Source organism: Egretta garzetta, unplaced genomic scaffold (assembly GCF_000687185.1).
Source record: "Egretta garzetta isolate BGI_Z169 unplaced genomic scaffold, ASM68718v1 scaffold81, whole genome shotgun sequence".
Classification (NCBI taxonomy): Eukaryota; Metazoa; Chordata; class Aves; order Pelecaniformes; family Ardeidae; genus Egretta; species Egretta garzetta.
In genome coordinates this window covers 8649235-8676984 of record NW_009258671.1, presented here as the reverse complement: position 1 = coordinate 8676984, position 27750 = coordinate 8649235, and the positions used below count along the sequence as shown (strand labels likewise).

At 42.7% G+C, this 27750-nt stretch overlaps 1 protein-coding gene across 1 annotated transcript in view; it reads right to left on the bottom strand.

Annotated features, from left to right (window-relative positions):
- Nucleotides 1-7469: 7469 nt before the first annotated feature.
- Nucleotides 7470-27750, bottom strand: part of FBLN1 (fibulin 1) — a 119329-nt gene continuing 99048 nt past the window's right edge. Inside the window, exon 18 of the mRNA XM_035888514.1 lies at nucleotides 7470-7609. Within this exon, the coding sequence (XP_035744407.1) occupies nucleotides 7470-7609 (140 nt within the window). The remainder of the gene's footprint in view (nucleotides 7610-27750) is intronic.

Genomic DNA, 27750 nt, shown 5'->3' with positions numbered 1-27750 from the left:
AGAACAATGATTTTGGAGACTTGGTGGGTGTACTTTATGTCTCTCTTGTCTAGTAGCAGCAATTTCCACGCAGCCTCACACCTCCTGCGCTCACCACAGGCAGCAGGGAACAAAGGCGCTCAGAAAGCAGAAGTGATGCTGGGAAGGGCTTTGGCATTCCTTGCCGCTGCGGAGCGGGGAGGACCGTTCGGCATCAGACCAGAGGGGTAATTTGAGGGAAGGGCGTCCTCCACAGGCACGCGGGGCCTCCCGGGGCGCCCCGGCCGTGATGGGCAGGGGCTGAGGTGTGCAGAGGGCAGGCAAGGGTGCGGGACTGCCTGCAGGCAGATTTGAAACCTCAGCCAAACTTGGGACCCAGAGACATAAATCAGATTCTGGCCCCTCTCGCTGTTTCTCCTTAGGAAAAAGGGTATTTCTCAACTAATGGCTCAGCGCATGCCGGCCAACCAGAAGTGGCTCTGGCATTTTTATCAAAACTGCACTCGCTTCAGACTCGGCCAAGAGAGAACAATCAAGCGCTATTTTCGAGGGCAACTGACTGCACGCCCTTGGAACAAGCATCCATGGGAGACCTCAGCTGACATCTTTTAAAGAGCCAGCAAAAATCCCAACTTAGGGAAGAGGAGGGTCTTTTTGGTTTTTTTTCCTTTCAGAGAGAACGGCCTTTTCCACAAATTGAAGGGAATATGTTTAATTAGTTCTGACTGGCTGTTAAACGTACTAAAAACCAAAATCAAAGCGGTAGCCAATGGACCCAAACTCAAACCTTGCTATGGAAAGCAATTATTGTTCAAATGAGAAGACATCATAGCAAGACAGTAGGTACGCCCACAGTAGAAAAAAATTGCAGAATGCTTTTATAAGCAGAGTTTTATTCTCTCAAAAAGAAAAAGAAAATAATATTAAGGAGCACATTTATTTATTTTTATTCTACTGAATTCCGACAGCCTCATTTTAAATTCTGCTTGGAATTACCTGGGATTCATTTTGAACCCCAAACTTCAGTTCCTCAGCTCTTCATAGCATCATTTGCTTATTTGAGATGCACTAGATCACCATGGAAAAAATAGATAAAAGTGGAGTTTACCACTGCATTAATGTTTTTTCTGCTATTCTTACAAATGGTATCCTCACAATTTACTAGCAAAAAAAGTTAAATCAAACATATGGGGGAGTGGGGGACAACCAAGCAATTTTCTACATCAACTCTTACTTTTGTGCTGATCTAATACAGCACACAGATCTTATACAAAAGACAAGATAATTTCCCAGACACTTTACAATCTCATTTAGACAAAGGCAAAATGCAGACAAGGCGCATGATTACTGCAAGCAAGCCGGCATCCCTTGGTCATTTGGCCACTTCTGTAGAGGAAGAGCCAGCAATATTTTACATTCACCAAAGCTCTCTGAATTAAGTCATGGTGACATGATGTAAGGGGAATTACTAGTGGAGAGGAAGTGGAGCAATCTCTGCCCATCTGACACACACAGCGAGGCCAGACCCTGAGCCCCGGGGCATGCACAGGCTGCTGCTGTGGGTGGTGGGTTGTGAGCCCTGGAACTTCCCATGGAGGCAGCCTCCAGAGAGCTCGGCTGTCAAGGGGTGCAGGGCCCATGGGGATCCAGACTGTGTGCATCTGGCCACTGAACCTGGTGTGCCTTGTCCACTTGTGTGTGGGCTCTCAAATGCCACAGCAACTCATGGCGTGTGACAACCAGCATGGCAAACGCAAGGGACATCTCCACAGGACACCTGGTTTTTGACTTCACGTGGAAGTAAGCCAAAGTAGTTGATGTTCCTTTCTGAAAACCCTTCATTGGTTGCTCGCAGGGTATTTGTAAACTATTTATTGCCACTGTGCAAGTTGCTGTTGTCTCAGCAACCTGTAAAAGCAGTTGCTCCGACTTGCCTGGCCTCTCATAACCTTCTCCACATATTTTCTTTGCTCTTCAATTTTTCCATTACCATCAGATTTATTTGCCCATAATGGCAGCTGTGAGCGTACCAAGTCCTATCACAGCCCTGAATGCACCAACAAGCCCTAATTAGCACGACCAACCTCCAACAGCCTTTCTCTGTAACCCTCCCCTGCAGCCACTTCCCCCTGCTCCTCCAAGGGGCTTGGCCACCAGTGCTCCAGGCCAGCTCTCAGGTGGGGCGGGTGGGTGATGCTGGGCCAGCCACTGTGCAGAAAATGGTGTGAGGAAGGGCTGCCAGAAGCCTCAGCTGGGGCCTGCACACATCAATTCAGGAGCTGCACTGGGGCCCTCAGCCTTGGTCCTTGCCTGAGCTGCCTTGCACGTGTGCTGTGCCCAAACATGTCAACCATGGCCAAGCATCGCCAGTCCTGCCCACGGCCTGGGCTTGGCCTCAGTGCTTCCAGCAGCAACAATATGGGATTTTCCAGGCCAGGCTTTAATCTTGGGTTCAGCTAACCAGTAAATGCATCAAGCTGTGAACTAAGATTATTGTCTTGCTCAAAAAGGATATCGTCTGGCAGTACTCAGTGTGTCACCCTTACTTGTGATGAAAAAATTTTTACCCATCTGCTTGTAAACCTGGAATTTAACAGGAAAAACTCAGAATGAGCTTCCCCTGTTTCATCTGTTAATAGCAATTACTCCTAACTGGACACAGGCTAGCCTTGCTGCGATTTCATGGGAAGTTTGGAATATACATGACATTAAAATGGCTCTGTGTGTAACAGACCTGACTGCAAAGGGAACAGATCCTTTAACTTCTGTGAAGGACTATCTACGTGGGGAAGCCCATCTCATAGACAGCATCCCTGGGGTGGGTCTCTTGTCCAGTTGCATTAGTGATCTTGCTAGTGTCAAGAGCGAGAGACTTGGGCAACAAACCATAAAGCTCAGCTGGTTAAGATAAAGGCAACATGGTCATGGCATGAACATCTTCTCCGTTACAGCAGGTATGAATTGCTCCTCAGGCATCAGGATTTCTTGTTCTAAAGAGCCTACACCTAATACATACATATAAACAATTTTCTTACACAGTATGGATTAACTCCACCACAGAATACAGAAAAGTCGTGTGTCAGCATCCCTGTAAAAGCCTTTTATGGAATACTAAATCCAAGCTGCTGAAACGTTGCAGGAGGATTGCTAGAGGCTATCGTTCACAGACGATGTTTCTAAGAGCTCTTTTCTTCTGCCACAGCTGGCACCTACTTTTTTCTGCGTCAATAACGTTTTCACAAACAGGCCAAAAATGCAAATGCTCATTTAAAAATTAAAGGTAGCAAGATCACATTGACTGATGAGCAGTGCATATTCTCTGAGTTCAGTGGAACAAACAGCATATGTAAACATCTCCTGACACTCGTTCCTGGAAGGAGTTGTCTTCACAGGGGTACCTACATACCAGATGACGTAAGGCAGATGGTGTTGAACTGGTGGCTTTGTGCCACTCTTCAGAATTAGATATTAAATGAGAATTGCATTCACTTCAGTCAGCAGTCAGTATGTTTTCAACTGGCATGAAACACGGACTGTCATCCGCATACACTTGCTAATTGAACTACGGGTCATTATAAAGAGTTACTGTATTTAATCTGGAAACTATCACTGTTTTAATTCCTTTATACCGGCGTGGATGTGAGAACACATCTGCATTGAACCTGCTTCTGTAAAAAGTGCAGACTGTCGCGTGTTGGGGACACTGGTGTAACTCACTTGCCTCCAGAAAGTCGGCTTGGGCCATGCTTTTCACTCCACCCCGCATTGCGCGAGGCAGGAGGTCTCACCAGGGCCATGTTTGCAGAACTGATTGATTGCACGTGTTCAGGCACAGAAGCAGTCACGAACCACATGGGTGAAGCGGATGCTGTAATATTTTTTCATGAGCCAAACTCAGGCGTAGTGTGATTTTGTGGTTGAGACAGGAACACATTAATGTTGCCCGAGCTCCAAATAATGGCCGTATTCACAGTGCTGACCAGCAATTTGCCATGTTGGAGCATTACAGTCAGTCACCAGCGGCTTCCAAGAGTTACCATACACTGTAGTTAGGACAGCTACCCTGGAAAGGCACACAGTATTTCTCTCCAAATCATGAAATAACGTTTGTCATCACTGCACAAGCTTATCCAGCTATCATACGTGGAATGTACTGATGTGAACACTGTTATGAAACTTGTTTGTTCTTCATTGCTATTGTCCTTGGCCGCCGTGCCCTCCCTCTGTAAAAGGAGTAGCTACACTAGGATTACGTACACTGTGCTATTTTGCCTTCTTTATCTGCTAATAAATTACAGATTCATCAAGAAGTGATTTTTAAACTGAAGAAGTAGAAAGTAGATCAGTCTATCAGCAAATTGATCTGAAATATTCCTGGTTTGTTATTATTTTATTTGACTAAGGCTATGGCCCAGATTACTCAACCCTCTATGTACACTGAATGCTTCCTCAGGTGAACCATCCTAACCCCACTGGAAATAACACCGAGGCAATTTCTCCTGCCAGAAGACTTGTCTTAGAAGCGGTCCCTGTAGTGCACAAGAGGTCTTCCCATCTGTGCAGGATGCCTGACTTTTGGCAGAACAACATGAGACCTGCTGCTCCTCCCGGCAGGAATCTGGCTAGCACCTGTGGGCCTTTGCTCATTCGAGTGATTTTTGTCTCGCTGTACTCATCTAGTGTCAAATAAGATAATTTATCAAGTAATGTGATCCTAGGTAGCATCTGTAACTGTGTGTTATTATTACTCATTCTTTTAGTGGTGTGCGATTGTTTTTCCAAGGTGCGCGGTATCATTCTGTGTATGACTGAGCAGAGGACTCTTAAAAAGCAGACTAATGAGCACTCCGCAGTTTATGCTTGTTCTTGTTGTTTTCTTCTAAAAGCTCGTTTACTTGTGATTCTGTTTCCCCACAATCAAAATGATTTGAACTTCGATCTAATCAATCCAAAGAGAGCACAACAAAAGAAAGGCCCTCGAAGTGAATGGATCTCCGTGGCAATTTCGTAAGCGTGCTCTCCTGCTTGAACAGCTTTAATGATCTGCCAGTAAAAATTACAAATAGTTTTACTTTGTCCCACTTGCAACAAATGAAAAGTTTATTATCACAGGTTTGGATGAGAGAAATATTTGATCTTTCCTATCATTACTGAATTATCTAGTTTTTCTGTGTTGATCTATTAAAAGTTAAGACACGTCACAGTGACCGTGGCACTAAGCACTCTTTAATTTTATACACAAAACATAAAATCATCTACTGGATCAACGTCCTCGTATGACATCAGGACTATTTAAAAAGCTGCTTGCAATTTTCAAAGATTATTTGGGACAATGTAGGAAACGGTTTTCCAGGAAGTAGTGGTAATCCTTCTTCTATCCTATTTTTACTCAAAAATGCAGACAGAAGACGGGGAGAGGGGTGTGTGTGTGTGGTTTCTCCTTTACAGAAAGAAGTTTGTAAATTAGTTTGTTCATCAGTTTGATCCTAAAATTAGATTTCTGCTGTCCCGAAGTTCTTTCCACTGCAACTAAATACCACTTACAAAGGAAATAAAGGATCAAAAATTACAGTCTAGAAAATCAGATGGAAACAGTTTTTGTATTTTTGGTACTAAGGCTACTTACTTTTCCTACACTGGCAAGAAAAAGAACTCGATGATTTAAGGAGAGTCTTCCATCCTCCTTTTCTTGGACTCTGTTAGCATAATAAAACATTTTACTTCCCAAATTGGAATTACATAGGCTAATAACCCCTGAAATCAACAGTATCTCTTGCACTTTGGAGTTTCCCAAAATCTCCATTAGTTAGTTGAATGATGAAGGTCACCTGCTATAAATATATCTGCTTCATAGCATTTTTCTATGCAAATACATAACTCTTTATTGAAATCACAAGGACTGTAGAGGTGGCCGCTAACAACAGCAAACATGTTTTAAGCTGACAGCATCCTGAAAACCAGGCTGTGCATGGGGTTGGGATGCTCTGTAAGTGTGGGAGACACAAATACTGTCAAGAGGATATCCTTCAGTCAAGTTCTATCTATGAGAATATGTTTTCATAGAACCTTCATTTAAGGAGTGAGAACGCTGCAGGCAGAGAAGCTTCCCTGCCGCAGAGAATGCAATGAAGAGCTCTGTGTGTACACAGTAAAGTTGTTACGGCCTTTTTATTTGCAGTGGATCAGAGAGGAGCATCTTTATTAGCCTTATTCAGAGATCATTCAGGTCAATGGACAGATTCCCTTAAGCTTCCAGGGCTTTTGTGTAAAAGGAATAGACAAATGCCTACCGCCAATAATGACCAATGGCATAGTGGACCGTTTTGAGTGGGGAATGTGTAATATGTACATATAACAAATCTGCTTACAGGAGATATATTTTTGTATACTATATGATTTTTCTGGTAAGCAGAAACCATAGCATATGCTTGATTTATTTCCCATCTGACTTTATTTCCTCATATCTTGACAAACATAACAGACTGAAACATGGAGCTATTTATTTTCTGCTCTGTTACAAAAAGATACGTTACTTTGATGCCCAGAAAATACATTAAACATTCATTTATTTGTGAGAGCTTCGTTATATTATTACATATGCCTTGGTTTGGTGTGTAGGAAGTGTACAGTTTAACATGCTGATTTTACTACCAATTTTAAAAAGGTATGGAGCTTTACTCTGGAATAGACAGGAGATACAGGTCTGAGTTTCCCATGTATTGCTGAGGACAGATGAGATTGGAATCTAAGCAATATGCCTTATCCTTGTAAGAGGTTAATTTCAGTGAGAGGTATTTGTTTCATTAGAATCAAGCATAATCTTACAATCAACTAATAAGCACAAAAAAGGAGTATTTTTTTAATATGTGCAATAGCTTGTTAGTCTGTTACTATTTTTAATTCCTTTTGCACTTCCTCTTGTAGCTGTAGCTGAATGGCACTTTTTAAATATCCGGGCTAAACTTTTCAGAAATGATCAGCAATTCTGGGTGCCTGTTCTGAGTTATCCTACTGGCGTCCAAAGGCAAATACTTGGCACTTTCTGACAATCTGACTCCTTCAAGGTAGTTAATATTGAGGTGAAATTACTAATCCTTACCAAACTTATTCCATCCAAAGATACCATATATTCGTCCCGATGAACTCTGACATCTATTTTGTTCCACGTCCTCAGTCGCTCTGGTTATCCGGCCAAGGAGCAACAGTTAAGATCTGCCTAAACATTTAGAAAAGTTTTAAATTTCACTAGGCAGCTGAGCACTTTTACACACTACTTATACAGACAACTACTACATCAGGCTCACTTAATTTGCTCCACCCTATGTCTAATCAACATAATAGCTTCTTATTTGTCTTAAACTATAAACCAAATATTTAAAAATAAAACAAAAATACCACTACTGGGTTTTACAAACAAGTATATGACATAATAGTTTGTGGTAATGATTTAGGTTGGAGCGGCTTGCTTGTCTGGGATTTTAAATGCTCTCTCAGAACCAGTACTTGGAGACAAAGATGTGAACATTGACAATGTTACGATGAGATACCACTCCACCCATGACGTAGTTCATCTCCAGTTTCAGGATGGCATGGAAAGGTCCAACAATGGGCTTCACCTGGCGAACTACACCTGTTGGGATAGAAATGGGTTGCTGACATTAATAGGGGAATCAGAAGCGTTTGGATGAGCTCCACCCTGCTCCATTTCAGCAAGAGAACAACTCCCCTTCATTTTCAGTATCGCTGATGGAAAGCTATTTTATCCCTTGGATCCATAGATGGCTTGCAAGAAAGTTTGCAAAGTAAGAACACAATACAACTTTTGAATCAAAGTACCTTGCAGAAGCTCCAAGAAGAGCACTAAAATGTTGTAATGGCAGAAAAACTATATATTCTGAAATGAGAAAATTTTTTTTTTATCTTTTATTCAGAGCAATAAACTGTTTGAGAAGTCTGTGACACTGCTTTTTAAGTTGGACATAAGGAGACTTTCCCCAGGTAAGCCAGCACACGCATTGCCCTGAGGAGTACGTAAGCACGCACGCCTGGGGATGCCATGCAATTTCTGGTACTGTGCTGAAAACCACATTTCATCTGGAACAGCAGAAATTATTTGTAATGGCAATTACGATGCGGCAATAAAATCAGCACTTACCCTGTAAATATCTGATAACACTAATTTGTAAATTGACAGTGTGTTGCATTGTGGATGGATAACCCCACTGGAAACAATCGGAATAAAAGCAGGTTTAATGAGTTTAATGAGGAAAGGGGGACTATCACAGCGCCTGTCCCTGCGTCGTTCCTCACATGGACGGTGGCCATTCCCCTCACCAACACCAGGGGTTGATAATGAGGAAGGAAGTGGTAAAGGAGGAGCGAGCTCTCTCCTTTAGGGCTCTGGTCTTTCCGTTTGTTTTACATAGAGGAGCGCCAGTGCCGGGGCGCAGCAGGATGGGGACTGCTGGGGGATCAGGAGGGGGGTGGCAGGGCAGGGCTTCTCCAGCTAGGGCTTGTCCCACCACCCCAGCCAGACAGCAGGGCAGACCAGGGAGCAGCCAGGTTCAACCAAGGGCCAGATCACCGGGGAACTTCATGGTGGTGACGCAGGGCCAAAATCAAACCAGGAAGGCGACGCATGGCTCAAGTCCAGAACAAGAGGACCCACAACTGTGATGGAGCCGGAGACCGGCTCCCTTCCAGCACAGGTCAGGCAGGGACTGAGGCTGAAATGGGGCTCCTGGCCTCTGGGCAGAGCAAGGCAGAGGACCCAGGGGAAGCCATAAGGTCTTATCAGTGCCTTGACACGATGTGGCTAAACATGGTAGCGTTACAGCTTCACACCTACACAAAAGAAAGTCAATGGGAGCTTTGCCATTGACCCCAAAGGCTTGGGATCGGACTGTAAACATGTTGTCACTTCACGGTTGTTTTCTAGGTCTGGTGTTACTAGAGCAGGGAGCTACCACACAGCTCACGTTTGAAAGGATGTATCCGAAATGTCAAAATCATGTAAAGCCGAGGTCAGCCAACAGGCACAGAGAGTCTGGCAGAGGCCCCCTCCTCAGACCCCTCCTGCTGACAACAGCCTTATCTGACAGGGCATTTGATTCAGAAGGAAATGCACAGTTTAAGAAAGGATTATTTGAGGCGTATTCCCGCTGCAGGCTGGGGGTTATGTTTCACAAGCAGGCAGCACACCAGCGCCTTCCCGGGTTCCCAGCCGAGCTCCTACAGCAGTCCCCTACGAACACTTTGGCTTGAGATCTGATGGGAGAGATAAACGTTTGCTTATGCAGGCTGTCAGCACCTTTTTCTAAGGCAGTAATGACATTACAGTTTTGTCCTGTTTAAATACCAACTAATATTTTCAGCATGCAGTAAAATTGCAAACTTTTCACCACATTCACTTTGCTTGCCATATTTGATGAATACACTTTCTAAGCATCCTTCCCCCTACAATTTATATGTACATACATACATACATATATACTTATATATATATATATATATATTTTTTTTTTTTTTAGTTTTCTTGGCTGCTCTCCTGCACCTTATAAAAATGACTGGGCTTGGCAGATGATATATTGAAAAAGAAAAGCCTTGCTAAAATTGTCCTCCCTTTACGGTAGCGTTTAAAGCATTTTGCTAACAACACATCACATTATTGCAGGCCGTGCTTTAACTGACAACCACGGAAACACGCAGCATTGGAATCACTCAGTATTGGCAAGTTGTTTAACCCACCCTGTTAGCGGCTCACGCAGTGATCACCAAGCCTCAGATGGCAAAGGTTGCTGTTTCCATTTAGCAATCTTTTTATAGTGTTCTCCACTTCCTCGCTCTGCTCTGGTAGAGTCTGCTCTAGTCTAGAACTGGGGTTGCAAATTGTGTTTTTTTCTGACGTGATGCAATGCCACTCAAGATAGTTTATGCATGTATGGCATCTATCTGTACATTACTGACGTAGCATTCAAAGCAATTAGTAGCTTTCTCATTCTTATTTGGATGCATTCCATCAATAGGCAGAAGAAATGGAACATTTATTTTCAAGGTGGAACAGGCAGACAAACTCTGACCAACGTGGCAGCACTTTTTCACACAGTTCTCTTGCTGCAGTTTTAAAATCAAGCCTAATAAAGGTCTGAGAAGTGAACGCTAGACATGTTGAAGGCACCTATATTGAACCAAGAAACTGAAGGAACAAAAGAAACACAATTCTCTCACAATATTTACTTATCATTCAGTTTGTTGTGCCAATGTCCTAGATGGTTCTGAAATGACCACCAGTGCAAAAGAACTATTTCCCTTCCTCTCCTATTAAATAAATAGGATGATGTAGTCAGATGGGTTTGTGCTACAGCATGTATATAAGGATGCAGTCATTCTAAATGGGCAGAAGAAAAAAAAGAAAGAGTAAGAGAAAAACCTTGAAATGTTCTACTGGACAAGAGCACGTGACAGGCTTTCAGGTCTTGGCAGATTTACTTGTCGAGAGCTTTCCTTTTTTTTGGTGAAAGTGCTAAAATGGAAAACCTGAGCATTTTTCTCCACCAAACTCAAGGACAAATGCAGGTGGAAAACATGCAGTAGCAAAGCTGCTCAGAGCCTGAAACCTGGCTACACATTTATCCAGCTCCCAGGGATCCTGTTGCAGTGCTCCTGGGACTTGTCTGGGAAACGCCCTTAAAGGCTGCCTGCTAGAAAGTCTCTCCCTGCCTTTTGATGCTACCTGTGTCCCATTCTCCTATGCCTTGTGCCTTTCGTGCCCGGCGCAAGGGAGGCGCAGCTACTCGAGACCCTAAGCAGGCCAGCAGTGCCTCCTGCCTGTTCTCACGAACAGATGTCTACAGAAACATCCCGAGACTGGGGCCTGCTTCATGCAATTTGCATACATGGCTCAATGCATCGGTCGGTATCTCGAGAGCATTTAGCACCTTGGAAGATGCCATGTGTAATAATTCTGGATGTTTTTAAGCAACGTGGATTTATCAGTTACTGCAACATTTGCATAAACATGTTGTTCCACTATGCCTTTTGGCAGACTAACGCTGGGTCCAGATTTGTGGTCTGGCATGCTTCAGCATTTATAGCTGAATATTAAGTATAAAAACATACTTTATAGTAACAGGAAGGTTACAATTTTTAAATGTACTGAAAAGTCAGGAAATGTAGAAATTAAGCAGCTGCTTTTTGATCTCTTTTTTTACCAGTCTAAATCCAAAGTAGCTGGATGGAGCCACTCAGATCTGACATGGGGATAACTGCAGACCGGGTCTTGGTCCTGGATCAGTGTAGCAATACACGCTGCCCTGTGAGTCATTCTCTATAGGATGCCAGGAGAACAACAGCATTGCTCATTAAATGACCTGAAAACAGAGTTCTCTCAAATACCACCATCATCTTGGTCCTCTTTGGGACCAAAGCTGCCGACTCTACAGTTGGTAAATGGGGTGAGTTTATTTAAGTAAGTTCTCCCAAATCCTTTTCCAACAAAATTAGATTTCAGCTAGGTTAGCATTTTCACAAAAAAAAAAAAAAAAAAAAAAAAAAGTGCCAGGAGAATATTTGTCTATATTAAAACAGGGTGAATCACTGATAACAAATGAACAAGGAGATTCGCACTGCTGCTCAATCCCATGTGCCAGGCAATCTCAAGCATCTGCGTTGTCTTGCCTGCAGGCACCTCTATGCAAGCAAGTGCTGCTACCCTCCAGTCTGATGTGCTGCTGCTGTTTATGTTCTTCGGTTCATAATCTGTGACCCAAACACAGACTCACCCTATAGAAAACCCTACATGTCACAGGCTGGACAGACTACTTTCCATCGGCTCACCTGTGTTTGGTTTTGCTTTTTTTGTTAACTGAGCAGAGATGTTATTACATGCCCCAAATCTGCTTGGGTATCTTCATGGTTTGCTGACCTCCTTTTAGAAAACAATGATAAGACGTCTTTTCCTTGCACACTTTGCCCATATTGTAAACAGGATCTAGGCCAATCCTTTCCATCTGCTGATCCGTGCAAGCAAACAGCCTTGGCTTGCGAGGCAGTAAGTTTCTGGATGTCGCAGTTATTTCTGCAGTGATAGTCTGACCACGGCCCAGAACTTTTAAAGCTCTGTAATTAATATGCTGAGCTGCTCTCTTGCCCTGTTTCTTCTTTCATGTTTCATATTTTGATGAGGTAAAAGTACGTCACCGTGTGTAGTGAAGACATTAACCTAAATAATACATAATACTTATTTTCAAGTGAGAATAATGACAACAACCAACAATCTTAGAGCCACTGTCACTGGATTACTGAGGCTTTACTTATCAAAGAAGATGGGATAACTAAGACAGCAAGGTTTATATTGTTAATCTTCCTAAGCCTTTCAGCAGAATTTCTATTATTGTAATCAGATGCCACAGGTATTCCTCGGCTTGTCTATACCTCTTTAAGATATCATTACATTTCTCTGCTTTGAAATATGTGAGACCCTCAGGCAATTCACCTCTGTGTCTGGTTTCTGCTTGTATTTTTGCACTATGCAGCTGATTTGCTAAGAAGGTCCATTTTGAACGCAGGAGAAACACTGCTGTTTTGTTACCACATTAACCCATTCCGGATGACAAGTCCCTGTGTTATCATGCATTAATATTTTGTCTCCAGAAATCCAGACTCCCAATTCTGACTTCTGTGCTAAGCTCACTGCCCAGTATGCCCAAGGAGCACTTACAAAACTCTTCAAAATACTTTTCCTAAAAAAAAAATTCTTCCTTTTTTCCCACTCCTAACCACAAAATCTGCAGCAATTACACTTGCAATGAGTCTAGGTCATTGTGTTCCTTGCACCTCTTGCTCAACACCGCATTTGCATTTTCTCTAGAGAAAGTTCCTCTAACAGGCATCTCCATGGTTTGCTGGAAAGCAAAGCAGAACTGAAGGAGCTTCTTTGCACGCTGCCAGTAGAAAAAGCTGGTTTGGGTTGGTAGAGAGGATGCATTACGTTATGTTTTCTGTTCCAGAGGTGAAGGTCTCGTGATTTTCTACAGGGACTGATTCCTGAATCTAGTCAAATATTTAAATCTGTATCATCAGAAGAATGCAGTATGGACCTAAGTTGCACCCGTTCCTCAAAAGGAGAGCCTCAAATAACCCAAACTTTTAAGGACCCCCCCCTAGTCAAGCTGAGAAGTGTTAGTGGAGCAGGCAAGGGATCAGAAGCTGAAGGTAGAGGCAACAGGGACTGCTGGTTATTTGGGAGCTGTATCTGATGACTGCTGGAAGGAGAGGGGATGTGCTGAAGTAAACCTCCTCTTGCCTTACCTGCATATGCAGGCATATGTATTTGTGTATATATAAACAATCCAAACTACTGCCAAATCAAAAATCGTTTTTCCAAATAACCTGTGGGCTATGCTCAAGAAAATACAATAAACACAGTTATCAAAAATGTGATCAATCCCCTCAACCACATTTCAAGCTCTGTGTTAAGCAAGAAGCACAAGAGCTCTTTTCCTCTTACCACCTCCCCACCTCTTCCCCCCTACACAGGGTTACAGCTGTACTGGTTTGTTCCGGTCATCACATGCCAAAGGATAGTAACAAAACTACCTTTTTTTTTTTTCTCCCTTTGTGCTCACAGCAAGCACACAGTCTCCTTTCTGTGATTCGTCTCAGGTGGCAAGTTAACAAACGTGGCTTTTTCCTGTCAGTTGAATCCAACAGTGTTGCCCCTTTTCCACTAGTGCAAGACTTCACACTTGACGTCATAGGCAGGTATTAATTTAGCCAGTTTTTCTGGGAACAAACAATTTATTTAGGAAAATTTGCTAATTTTTTTTTTCATATTGTTAATTGTATGATGTGTGATCAGCTAAAAACTGACCACAGATTGACTAGTCTTGGGATGGATGGTGAGGAGTTACTGAGAGAGCATAAAGTGGGGAAAATAAGAACAATCCACTTTGATGAATCATTAATCTATAGTTAACATATTAATCCAGTCCTAAATAGAACAAAACACATATTTCTATTCATTCTGAGATCTATTTTAAATTAAACACTCTGTAAAAAGTATCTAAAATAATAAGAATGGGACATATATATTTGAAATACCAAAGGCAGACAAACAAGTCTGAGCATAGCTCAGGGTTGTCTTTTCCTTCAAAATAAGCACGCGGTACAATTGATTTTTTTTTTCGTGTTTGCACCCTGGCCATGCATTATTAAAATTAACTTTCACAAATCAGAAACTAATAGGACAGCTGAGAATTAGTCTTCATTCACTCTACTGCAAGTGGAACTACTAGCTATATATATAAAGAGTATTTTGCATTAGTTAGAATTAACAGCACCTTGGTATATGAAATATGATACGAATTATTGCATGGAATATGGCTCCGTAAGAATGCTAATATCAGCTCCATTGTAAAATACAGTCATAGACATCAAAGGGTCTAAGGGCTGAGGAAAGCTAAAGAATCTCCTAGGATCTTCTTGGTAATTCTTATGTGTGATAATGTTTCTTTGCCCCTGCTAAGCAGCCTGTTTCACTGGCTGCGTAGCCTTGAGGTACCCAGGCAGTTTCTGATCAAGTACATGCCAGCAAGGCGGGCAGGACAGCGGGGTCAAAGAGCTGAGTGGGGGATGAGGCTTAACAGGCGAGAGGCAGAAATACGTACTAGGGCTGAAAAATGCACAGCTTGTTCATGCAGAGTGTATGACATTTTGGTAGCAATACACTCATTTCTATTCCTGATGAGATAAATAAAATCCCATGTGAGATGCATAAGAGCCCAAGCAAAGCAGTTTTTCCCCTAAATTTCCCAGTCCTCGGGCTATGAGTCTACAGGACTGACTGTAAGCGAAAGCTAGAGTCCATCACAAAATGCCCCTTTGAAAAAAAGCACAGGAAGGCTTGTTGAGAGAATATGCTAATACAGGGTGAGAGTTAGGGTCGTCTGTTTTCAGGCGGAACTTTTGGGATGAGCTGCTAGTGACACCTATGAGAGAGAGATTTCAATGACACAGAAAAACACCTTATAATTTTTCCTCTAGCTATTTTCCTTGTGCTTTAAATGGATACTTGGAACATGAAATGATTAATTTGGAAAAATTAAAGTACTAGAGAATGTGGTGAGAGCTGTGGAGCTGGAGCCTAAACTCAATTGAAACTCAGGTAATTTATTGTGCTTTATATTAACTTCCAAATAATCTCAGCCTCTGTTCTGGAGCCCTACATTTGGCTGTTCCTGGATCTGTTTCCCCACAAAAAACCACTCTGGTCCTTTTTACAGCCTTGTCAGAGATGAACAGTCCTAGCTGCCACAATGCAACAGTAGCTACCCTTTTTAAGCAATGGATCTTTGGGAATCACAAAAATAGCCTTTAAATAGTCTGGTAGTCTGTGTCAGGCCACGAGTATGTACGATTATGCACAGAAGACATAAGCTCTCCTCTAAAGTTAGCAAAATTCCACATGGATGTGGCAGTAACGAAGCTGAGAGGTTATCTCAGCCTTCTGGAACCGAAAGCCATTGCACGGCTATTAAAGGAAAGTAGCCCAAAACACCGGCATGCTAGCAGTAATGTGTGGTGAACAAACAACTTTTTGTAGGGGAAAAGCATGTTTATGAGTTTCCCTTAAGCAATTCAAGAAGACTGTTCTCATGTTAATGCAAGATCCTGGACTATAATTTTAAGTTTGCCTTTCTCCTCAAGGCCTCTTGCTTTATACTGCTGGCCAAGATTTTCAAAATTAAGAGTAAGCATCTCAGACGCATCAGTGTTACTTAAGAGCTGAGTCCTAGTGTCAAAAGAGATGTTCAGGCAATTAGGAAGTTTAGGACTAAGGAAATGATCATTGCAGTGGCTATTTTAAAAAGCAAAATTGATAGGATCATTCCAGAAATGAGCAAGAGAAAAAAAAAAAAAATCCAGCCATGAATAAATGCTTCCTTGGATCAAACCATAGACAGCGAGTTGCAGGTTAGGCTTGAATACCAGGCTATCTCAGTCTATAACATGTAAATACATATCTACAGTGTGAAGCCAAAACTATATAGCCCAATTGTTTTTTGGCTCTGTAGACCTCAACTCAAAGAAGTCATGTTAAGATCTGTAAGAAAAAAGTTATTTCTTATTCAGTATTCATTACAAATATAGAAAGTTCATCAATAAGGTTGAAAAATAATTCACATCCTGGTCATAAACAGAAAACATATATTTTAGGCTGTTTTATCCTTACTTTTTGGTAAAAAGCTTTGGAGCTCTGCATACATTAAAGTTTAATTAAATTCCTTTCCTAAAGGCTGCTCTTTATTCCAAAATATTATGCCAAAGTAATGATTTTCGGTGCTTAAATTTCTCTGCCAACATAGTTACTACAGTACTTACTGACCTATACCATGCCAGGGGAGAAGGGAAGTGAATCAACTGCTGGGTAATTGCTTAATGTATCCTAGCTTTGCAAATATAATGCTTCAAACATTGCACATTAGGGAAGTCTTACTGCATTTGGTAAAGTGAAAGCTGCAAAGTTGTAGCAATCCAGCCTTGTCATGTTTTCAACATCGCCACAATCTGGAATCAGAATCACAGACTAACTGAGGTGGGAAGCACCTCTGAAGACCATCTGTACAATCCCTTGCCCAAAGCAGAGTCACCTCAAGCATGTTGCTCTGGGCTGTCTTCAGTCTGGTTTGCATGGCAAGGTTTTGGTAGCAGTGAGTGGCTTCTGTCAGAAGCTGCTAGAAGCTTCTGCCAGCCATGTCCGATGGAGCTCATGCCAGCCAGCTCCAAGACAGACCCGCCGCTGGCCAAAGCTGAGCCCATCAGCGATGGTGGCAGCACTTTTGTGATAGCATATTTAAGAAGGGGGAGAAGTTGCTCCATGACAGAAATTGCAGCCAGAGAGAAGAGTGAGAATCTGTAAGAGGAGCAGCCCTGCAGGCACCCAGGTCGGTACAGAAGGAGGGGCAGGAGGTGCTCCAGGTGCCAGAGCAGAGATACCCCTGCAGCCCTCGATGGGGCAGGCTGTCCCTCTGCAGTCCATGGAGGTCCATGGTGGAGTGGATCTCCACTTGCAGCCTGGGGAGGACCCCATGCTGGAGCAGGTGGGTGCCCAAAGGAGGCTGTGACCCCGTGGAGAACTTATGCTGGAGCAGGTTTGCTGGCTGGGCTTGTATGGGGGACCCACACTGGAGCAGTCTGTTCCTGAGGGACTGCACCCTGTGGAAGGGACCCACACTGGAGCATTCTTGAAGAACTGTAGCCTGTGGGAAGGACTCACGTTGGAGAAGTTCATGGAGGATTGTCTCCTGTGGGAGGGACCCCAGGCTGGAGCAGGGGAAGAGAGTGAGGAGGAAGGAGTGCCAGAGACAATGTGTGATGAACTGACACTGACCCCCATTGCCCATCCCCCCTGCTCTGCTCAGGGGGAGGAGGTAGAGAAAATCGGGAGTGAAGTTGAGCCCAGGAAGAAGGGACAGGTAGGGGGAAGGTGTTTTAAGATTTGGTTTTATTTCTATTACCCTACTCAGACTTGACTGGTAATAAATTAAATTAATTTCCCCATGTCAAGTCTGGTTTTCCTGTGACAGTAAATGCTGAGTGATCTCTCCCTGTCCCTATCTCGACCCACGAGTCTTTCATTGTATTTTTCTCACCCTGTCCAGCTGAGGAGGGGGAGCGACAGAGTGGCTTGGTGGGCACCTGGTGTCCAGCCAGAGTCAACCCACCACAGATTATGTCTAAGGATGGAGGCTCCACAGCTCTAGGCAACCTATTACAGTGTTCAACCACCTTTACAGTAAAGAAAAGGCTTTTTGTAAGTTTAAATTGAATTGTCCAGTATTTCAATTTGTGCCCATTGACTCTTGTCCTTTCCACTGAGAAGGGTCTGTCTGTCTTCTTTACTCCCTCTCATTACGTTGATCAGATTCCCCCGGGCCTCCTTTTCTCCAGGCTGAATAGTCCCAGCTCTCTCAGCCTCTCCTCATATGACAGATGCTCCAGCCCCTTAATCATCTTCATCACCCTCTTCTGGACTCCCTCCATTATGCCCATGTCTTTCTTGTACTGGGAAGCCCAGAACTGGATATAGCACTCCAGCAGTGACCTCACCAGTGCTGAGTAGAGGGAAAGGATGACCTCCTTCAGCCTGCTGGCAACTCTTCCTAAAGCAGCCCATTGGCTGCTTTTGGTGCAAGGGCACACCATTAGTTCGTGATCAACTTGGATCACCAGGACCCCCAGGCTTTTTCTGCAGAACTGCTTTCCAGCTGGTAAGCCCCCAGTGTGTACCAGTACATAGGGTTATTGCTCCCTTGGGGAAGGACTTGCATTTCTCTTTGCTGAACTTCATGAGGTTCCTGTCAGCCCATTACTCCAGCTTGTCAAGGTCCCTCTGAATGGCAGCACAACCCTCTGGTGTATCAACCGTTCATCAAGGTTTTGTTTCCTCTTCAAACCTGTTAAGGTGCACTCTCTCCCATCATCTAGGCCATTAATGAAGAAATTGGCTCCAGATTTGGTCCTTCAGATACACCACTGGTGACTGGCTGCTAGCTGTGCTGCTGATCACAACCCTTTGAGCCCAGCAGTTCAGCTGTTTTTCAATCCACCTCACTGTCCGCTTATCTAGTCTACATTTTCTCAGGTTGCCTAGGAGGATATTAAGGGAGATGGTGTTGAAAGCCTTACTAAAGTCAAGATAAGCAACATTCACTTTTCTTCTCCCATCCATTAATCAAATCATCTCTTTGTAGAAGGCAGTCAGGTTGGTCAGGCATGATTTCCTCTTCATAAATCCTTGCTGACTACTCCCAGCCACCCTCTTGTCTTTAATTTGTTTGGAAACGTTTTCCAGGTGGATTTTGCTCCACCATCTTCCCAAGGACTGAGGTGAGGCTGACCAGCCTGTAGTTCCCTAGATCCTTCTTCTTGACCTTCTTGAAAGTTGGATTGACATTTGCCTTCTTCCCATCCATGGGAACTTCCAATCACCACAATCTTTCAAAGATAACAGAGAGTGGCCAGTTCCCTCAGCACTTGTGGGCGCACCCCATCAGCTCCCATGGACTTGAGTATGTCCAGTTTATTTAAACATTCCCTAACCTGATCTTTCTCCACCGAGGGTGAGTATTTGTTGCTCCAGACCTTCCTATTGCCCTGAGGGCCCTGGGACTCCTGAAAGCCAGTCTTATCAGTAAAGAATGAGGTAAAGAAGGCATTGAATACTTTAGCTTTCTCCATGTCTTTTGTCATCACATTTCCTGCCCCATTCAGAAGCAGGCCCACATTTTTACTAGTCTTCCTTTTGCTGTTGATGCACTTGTAGAAGCCCTTCTTTTTGCCCTTCACAGCAGGGGGCTGTGCCTCCGTAGGCAGTCTCACAAGCATTATGTTCCTCCAGTCCTCTCTAGTTCATGACTGTGCCTAAAGGCACAATCTAGCTGTCAAAGTGCAGGCACTTCCCAGACCACCAGATGTCTGCTGACTTCAGAAAGTTAATGTACACCTTAGATTCCTCCATCTCTCAAAAGCTTAATAGTCCTTTCATTTTCTCTTTTTATTTTTTTTTTGTGAAAGCTATCTATATTTCTCGCAATTATTTGTGACAATAACAATGTAGGCTCCTGCTATGTGGTGCTCTATAGTTTCTGATATAATCTGTTTTATTAATAAGTGGCTGCTCTTTGGAAAATGAAATATTTCTCAGTAATCATCACTGCAGGCATCAAATCATATACAGAAAAATAGCTCTGAAGATACCATTAATCCTTGAGCTGCCACACCTGACAAACATAAATATGGTTAAAGGATTCAGAAAACTCATTAATCAAAATACAAGTACTGAAATAGATTTCCTCTTGCTTTGAAGTGTATTGCCCTCATAACATTGTGAATTAGACCTTCATTCAAGTTTGATGGTGAAAACTTCACAAAATAATAGATTTGGAGAATCAAGTTAGAGTTGGATGTTAGCAAGGTTTCCATGCTGACAGAGAACTGCTTCACAGGAATGTGGCTGGCTATACAGATCTTTGCTGAAGTATCTGGGGACAGGATTTTCAAAAGCATGTACTTCTCAAAAATGGACCTCCCAGATCTTTATTCAAATCCCTAATAAAATGGCCTAACTGTCAACTGTTGAGCAACCAAGTGCTTATAAAATGCTTTAGAAGTCAGTTTGGACACATAAAATCACACTTTCATAAGCTACATGACACTCAGGGCAATTTCACTGTTGGTTTAAGCTGATCAGAAATAGTCCTGCTATATCCCCTGCCCCTTCCCTTGGATTAACACCTAAAAGAAAAAAAAAACCCAAAATGTACCTTGCCACACAAGCACTAATGCTGTCAACAGGGAAAGGGCTGGAGTATTTGTTCAGAGGTAGACAGGAGAGGGGGATTTCCCTTTTGAGCACCACCAAAGCTCCATATCACTTAACACAACCCCAATGCTATCAGGGAACAGAAAGGCAACGGTGATTTAGGCACTGTGACGGTGAGTACTGCATCAGTGCAAAACCCAGGACTCCTAACGACTTGGGCCAGCTGGTGCAGTGCTGGCCCCAGTGGCATCTCATCTCAGGAACAGGCCAAAACACCTGCACCCCCAGGGCAATTCAGTAAGCAGCTCAGAGCTGTACCGTATCCTGCTCTGGGAGGTGCAGAAGAGGATCAGAGGTCGGGCAAGACACCCCTCAGAAAAATAAGAGGGAGGCCTGCGCCTGCGACCATAAGCAGCAGCTCAGACCTCTTCCATGCTCACAGTATCTGTTGACCACAGTAATAATTTATAACCCACGTAAAGACAAAGTGCTCGTCTAAAGACTGCCCAAACGATTGTGTCTACAACTCTCCAACCTTTGAAGCTTTCACCTAGGGTGCAAGTCTCAGCTTAAGTTTAGCTAAAACTGTTTGAATCTGCTTCTCTTTTTGCCTTTCACTTCACCTCTGAAGAAAAAAGAAAAAAGGAAACTACAGTACAGGAGTTACATTTCAGCATGAAAAAGGATCTTTCTGATTAGCCTTATCCAACAGATCAGAAATTTGGGATTCAATTTATTATAAATGCTATCCTTCAACCACTCAACGGAGTTTAATTTCATTAACACTTGGGCTTCTCTAGAAAGCTTTGATTGCTGAACACATCAAATAAAGAGGCGATAAAGAGGCCTCGTGGTATTAATACATTTTTTGGCCAGAAACAAATGGTAAATATTTTCAGAGCTATTATCTGTCATGTTGGATCATATGGAGCCTTGGTATTATGAAAGAATTAAAAACAACCTTTGATTTTACTGAGGTTTGGCGAGTTTACAAATACTATGATCTTTATTAAGGATACCAAATAACTTCAGAGAGATGTGCTCTTATCCTGGTTTGGCAAACTTGAAGTGCTTTTAGATCTCTGGTTTGCCTTCCAGCCAAACCTCGCAATGGGTTTTAATGTTGACAATGCTGCGAAATCACTCATGCCTAAAATGCAATATCTGTACTTGAAGTAGCCTCATTAAAAAATAGTTTCCACCATATATTTTTTAATCCTTCCTGTTCCACCTTTGAGAACGTGACATGCTTTATGTAGCGTAAGAATCTTACATATTACAAAAACAGGTGGAAAAAACTTAAAGGCTGAACGTCCAAAATGTGCAAAATCAAATGTCTCAGCCTCCTGATACTTTATTCCCACTATCTTATTTACAGGGGGGTTAGTGTCCATCACAGTACATCATCACACACATGCAATCTCTCCATTTAGCAAGAGTGGCTTAGTTAACCCTGCCTGTCCCACGGCCACATGATTCCGTTTCAGCCAAGCTTTGATACAGTAGCATATCCATGACACCTGGGCAATTAATTATCGTTACCCTAAGCATTTCTTGGCAAACAGCCGTGTTCTGGCACACAGCACGATACGGCTCTGTGATTCAATTTACCATAGAAGAAAAAGTACCTAATCCTGAGGATTTGACATGAAAGCCCCATGAAAGCTCAGTCATCACCTAGAGGCGACAGCTCTCTGGTGTTGTTAGCAGAACTTCTGACAAGGGAAGCTTTCTGAATCTTAACGTCTGTTAATCCCTGACCAAATTCTCAAAATAAGTCTGAAATAAGGGGTCACTTCACCATGTTTGACCCCTTTAAAAATAAAAGTTAGGGTGGGTATTTTTGAAGCTAGCCACACATCGGTGCATCATACTGGGAAAGATTTATGATATGCCTTGAGTCTCTTGCCTTCCCTCTCCAGTTTTATAGGGTGTGTGGGCGCTACTGCAGGGATGAGATGCTTGCTATCAACACAAAAACTCGGGAGCAGCAGCAGAAGCAGCTGACTCAGTCGCACAAATACTTCACACTTGGTGATCCTCAGAAAAGCGGGTCTCTGACTACCCTAAACCAGGGCAAAGCGCCTCGGAAGGCTGAATTCGCACAGACATCTTTCCTAGGAATTGCTGTAGTATGTTTCTTGGTGTACGGGATTCTAAATCTGGCTTTATTTGCTCATTTATGCGATATCTCAGCCCACTGTTTAATACCAAAAAATGCATGCTACATACTACAAACCAAGGACACCTTCCGCGGTCCCCTTAGCTATTCCCTGACTCAGTCCATTTCTTTCCCAAGTTGGAAAGGTTTTATAACTCCACACTGGTGTTCACAAAACTCTGACAGAGTTGCAGTGCTATTTATTTGTCTGCTGGCTTTATGGAAGCTGTAGCCAAAGGTGGTCTGTATGAATGTTTTTGTAACACGTTACAGTTTCCTACCCGAGGGGCGAGATGAACATTGATCAAGGAGGAGTGTTTGATTAACCAGATACTTGCAATGTGCTAGAGTGAAATTTGGCATTACGAAGGTTGTTCCACTCGAGCACGAGACTCATTCTCACCAGAAAAGCACCTTCAGCATTTCTCAGATACGAAATGAAAATTCACCTCCTGCTCGAGTTGCTTGTTTGCCTCCAGAAGAGCTCTCCAGCCTGACATTTTTTCTGGAGGGGAGGGAGGGTGTTGAGAGATTTGACTACTGAACAGCGCAGTCATCAGCATCCCAAAAGGGCAGGTTCAGGCAATAAATCTAGGATCCCGCTTACCAAATGGCTTCTGGGCACCCTCGTCTCTAATGCATAGCTACTAATTTCAACAGGGCAACCTGGCATGGAGAAAAACTCACAGAATATTCTTTGCTGAGGGGCTCCTCTTGTGAAAGGGGCAAGCCTAGATGAAACCAGAACAAAGATACTGAAAGGGACTGTGTCTTTTTAATGTAAGGCTGCAAGAGCCTGTCGAAAAACCTGCTGAATTATGTCCCTGCTCTGTGTGCTCACTGTGAATGACTGGACAGCATCGGTTTTGTATTGCCAGACACCATTGTCGTTCCATGCTAATGACATTGTAGTCATGACAAAAGGTGGCTATTGTTGCTTACTTTCGAGTAAGAGTATCCACAAGGGGAGATAACGTATGTGCTGAAATCCTCGCCCCTGTGAACAGCAGAGCTCTCCTGGACGCCCTGGCGCTGCTTACACCTGGCCTCCATTTCCCCACAGAAAAGCAATTGTAGGTGAGCTGCTACTTCCAGCATCACAGCTCTGCCAGGAAGCCCAAATCAGTCCGGGGATCTCATTATGCTAAACACTGTAACAAATGCACGGTAAGAGCCAGCCAGCCTTTGGCCCAAAGATAAAGAGTCTAGAGCAACAGAGGATAAGGCAGAAGCAGAGGGGAATGTGAAGGTACTTGCCCGGCACTGCAGAGTGGGTCCAGGGACAAAGTTCAGAACCAAATCTTTTGCAATCCAGTGACTCTGAATTTAATGTCATACCATATAAACATTTGCATGGTGGACTGCGGAAAGACTTTGCCACACTGGGAATGGCCAAACTGCTTGTGAGATACAAAACTACTACCCCTGTGCTAAGGACAGGTTTCCCAAAAAGTCAAATAAAACTCCAGTCTCCTTCTCCTGCCCCCAGCCAATATGGGATCCCACAAGCACACTTTTTAATGATATCTGGTTTGGTTTACCTTCTGATCATTTTTTAAAAGTCTCTCCCCAGCCTCTGGAACACACTAAACAATCATGACACCATAGTAGAAATTAAGACTACTAATAAATCCAGTGTTGTGCTATCAGTAGTTGAGACACTTTCTGTAACGGTTCAAAGGTAACATCGTGAACTACCACACATGCAAGAGAGGCTGGAAATTCAGGACAGAGATTAGCAGTGTAATCCTTGCAAATAACAATGGAGAGAAGTAGTATGTGTCTGTAAAATTATAAGCAGCCATTCATATCAGTGTGCTCAAGCACCAGCACAACACCCCTGAGAAGCTCTATAGGTATAAGTGAAATTTTATAATTGTATTGGCTCTGGATGCTTTTGATAAAAATAATACCATTCTGCTTAATAGTAGGCAAGAATATATGCTTCGGTTAGTATCAAATGTGATATGGAAGATTTCAGCCTATCAAAACTACTTTTAGCTGTATTATGAAATGTTAACATTTTCCTGAAGTTTAACAGACTACAAGGTGGTATTACAGTCACCTAAGGAAATGAATGCATTGCTGAGGGGGAAAATGTTTTATAGTACCTGATAATACCTTAGGCATTGATAGGACATTTTTGTACAGGCTGAAAATGCATTCTTCATTTTTCACTGACAGCTGGTTAGAGGAGGAATGCAGTGAAAAGTCTATAAAAGCTTTTAAAAAAAAAAACCTGAATAGGTCTGCACTTCTGTTTTTCTCCTGCCCATGCTAATAAGTGATGTGCAGTTGTTAACAGCATCTTTTGGCTTCAGTGCCACCTTGGCCTGTAACCACACCAGGCGACATCGAGGGTCCTAAAGCACTTCTTGAACCAGGAAAGAATGGCATTTTGCATCTCTTTTTAATACGATGGGGTAGGAATATTGGAAGCAACTTTTTACACAATTCGTTTTCTTCAGCTTGCATGAAGTCTACACACTGGGCTTTCGTTCCTTCCCTTCCACTGGAAGACACTTTCTGTAGGTCAGCATAGCAAGTTTGGGAGTCTGGCTTTTGGCTCCTCCATGTCTGATACTGCTGATCATCGATTCCCATTCAATATATTTTCTTTCCTTGATTTTGCAATACTGTTCTTGCCTCTTTCTTCTCCTACCTTTGTGGCTGCTCCTCCTACATCTCCTTCAGGAGACCGTGTTCTTTCTTTTTCTAATACTCCCTGGGGCAGCTCTTTCCTCTGTTTCTAGTACCTTCTTTTTCCTTCCTCACAACCTGCTCCTACACACTCACATCTCCTCCCATGACCTCAGCTGCTCTCTCTCCATCAACAAATCACAAACCAGCCTGATCAGCCATTCTCCATCTTGTCCTACGTATTTCTCAGCTCCACTAACATCTCCTCCTTGATGTCTCAGTGTCAGTTTAAAGGGATAATGGCTAAAACTGATGACCTGACTCTCTTCAGTCCACAATTCTCTGTCAGTGTTTAAGCACTCACTTTTCTTCAGTAACTCCATCTCTAATAGCTCCTCCCACTCTATAAACCTTTACCAAAAGCAACCTACACCTTTTCACTTTTTTTAGTTTTACACTTTTGTGAGCATCTTGTTCCTTCCCATTCACACAAACACAGTTTAGATGCAGGTCCTTCTTAAGGCATCACCTCTCTTCTTGTTTGTGACAACCTAGCAAAAAAACTGTTTTACTAATGAAGGACTTTCTGCAAGAGCATCTTCATTGATCTGTCCTTTCTCCCCTTCTTTTCCCAGTGCTCCCTCCTTTCTTTAAATCCCTTCATTTGTTTCCTCTTCTCTGACATCAAGTCAAGGTTTATTACACTCAGCTCTGTCAGTAACACTAGTAACCATTTTACTGCTTTTTTCCAAATGCTCTTATGCATTTCATCTCTCTCTGAGCTAGTCTGTGTCTTTTCTTTAAAAAAACCCCAAACTCCCACAGAGGTTTTCTACCTTTTCTCTTGTAGAGAAAATCTGTCTTGTAGAGAAAGGATATTTGGTGACCTAATTTACATTAGCAGATAAAACAGCTTTGATACTCTGGTCATTTCTCCTGAAATATTACAACAGAATGAAACATGCTTATTATTCCTTTTACCCATCTATCTATGGTTTATTATCAGAGTAAATGCATTCTCTCCTCTACAATATAGGCAGCAAAAAAAGATTAAAAAATAGGCTACACAGATTCAAGAGGCATATGTCCATCAGTGGTCATCACGCATGACGGTCCAGGTGTGCTTTTCTAGAAGCGTATGAACTGATGATTGCAGCAAGCTGGAACTTTCTATTTGGAGAAAGATTCCTGTAAACCTGTCTGTTACGGGCCCATATGTTGGACACTGGTTACTGGGCTGGTTGGGCATTTGCTCTGCTAGAGTTTCTATGTTACAACCACACAGTTCTTATGTTCCTATAACTTAATGACATAACCAATAACTCTTTCTGATAACCAATAAATCTTTCTGATATCGTCTATGCCCTTTGTCTTTTTCCACCCTTACACAAACCCTTCCACTTTCTTTACAAGAGGGACTCACTTTGTGAACTCCTGCGTACTAGGATCCTGTCTTATTTATTTGTCTTGAAAACTTCCCAGCGCTTTTATGGGAACACCTAACATTCTGATTATTAATAACAAGCAAAATGATATTATGAAGAGAGCAGCAGAACTGCTGCTGGCAGAATTATTTGCAATCCTAATTTCATACATACAACATGCTGCCCTGAACCTCTGCCCCTCCAGGTAATATCAGCTGGGGTTTTGTTTTTCCTTTTCCAATTCTGCTGAAGGCATTTTACTTTGCAGCTTCCATCCATTAATCTCAAAGTACTTTTACATAGAGGAATTAATTAAGACTCTTACATACAAGAATTAATTAAGACAGTAGTAGACAAGTTTTATCATCTCCATGTTGCACATGGGGGAACTGAGGTGAAGAAAGAGTTGCCCAATTCTTCTGCAGAGCTGGGAATGTACTTAATCATATATCGTATCCTCTCAACCTGGTGTATAAGAATATCCTTTCTCTCCTAACGTTGTGAGGCATATATAAGTTTACCAAGTAAAATACCATTGACACGCAGTCCTATTATTCAAAATGGAAACACTTCCCTCAGGCAAATACCTTGGCCAGTCAAATTTATAAACACATCCTTCTTTCTTATTTCAGACAGAAAGAAGAACACAGCATGAAAAGCAAACTACTGTAACTACAGTGGGATCTGATAACATTTATACTCTTCCAAAGAATCAACCCTATACCTGAAATCTGTAATCTTATCATCCTGCTTTAACAGGCTCTTCTCTTTCTCAGCATTCACATGTATACTTCTGTTTGATAAAGAAAGAAATATAAACCTAATGACTTATGATTTTTATCTGCAGTTCACAAAACCTTTGCACAGCTGATGCTGTACTAACATGCTTCTGAAATGCAACAGTGCCACCTTCAGATCATGCTAAATATGACTTTTTCACAAACCATCAGTGTGGAAGAAGCACAGCAGCGATTTTTCTTTTCATCCAGACAAGTCCTGCTAGAAAGCCCAGAAGCACAGATACAAACCTGAGCAGAACCTGCACATTCACCTACTGAAGCACAAATGTTCACTGGGAACAGTGGTCCTTTATTTTCATAAATAGACATTAATAAAGAGCAATCAAAGACTACTTTTTAATACCTGGCATATTCATCCTCTAAGCATGAGAATCACAGCATATTCCCCCACCACTGCACCACCAACTCACATTGGGCAAAGCA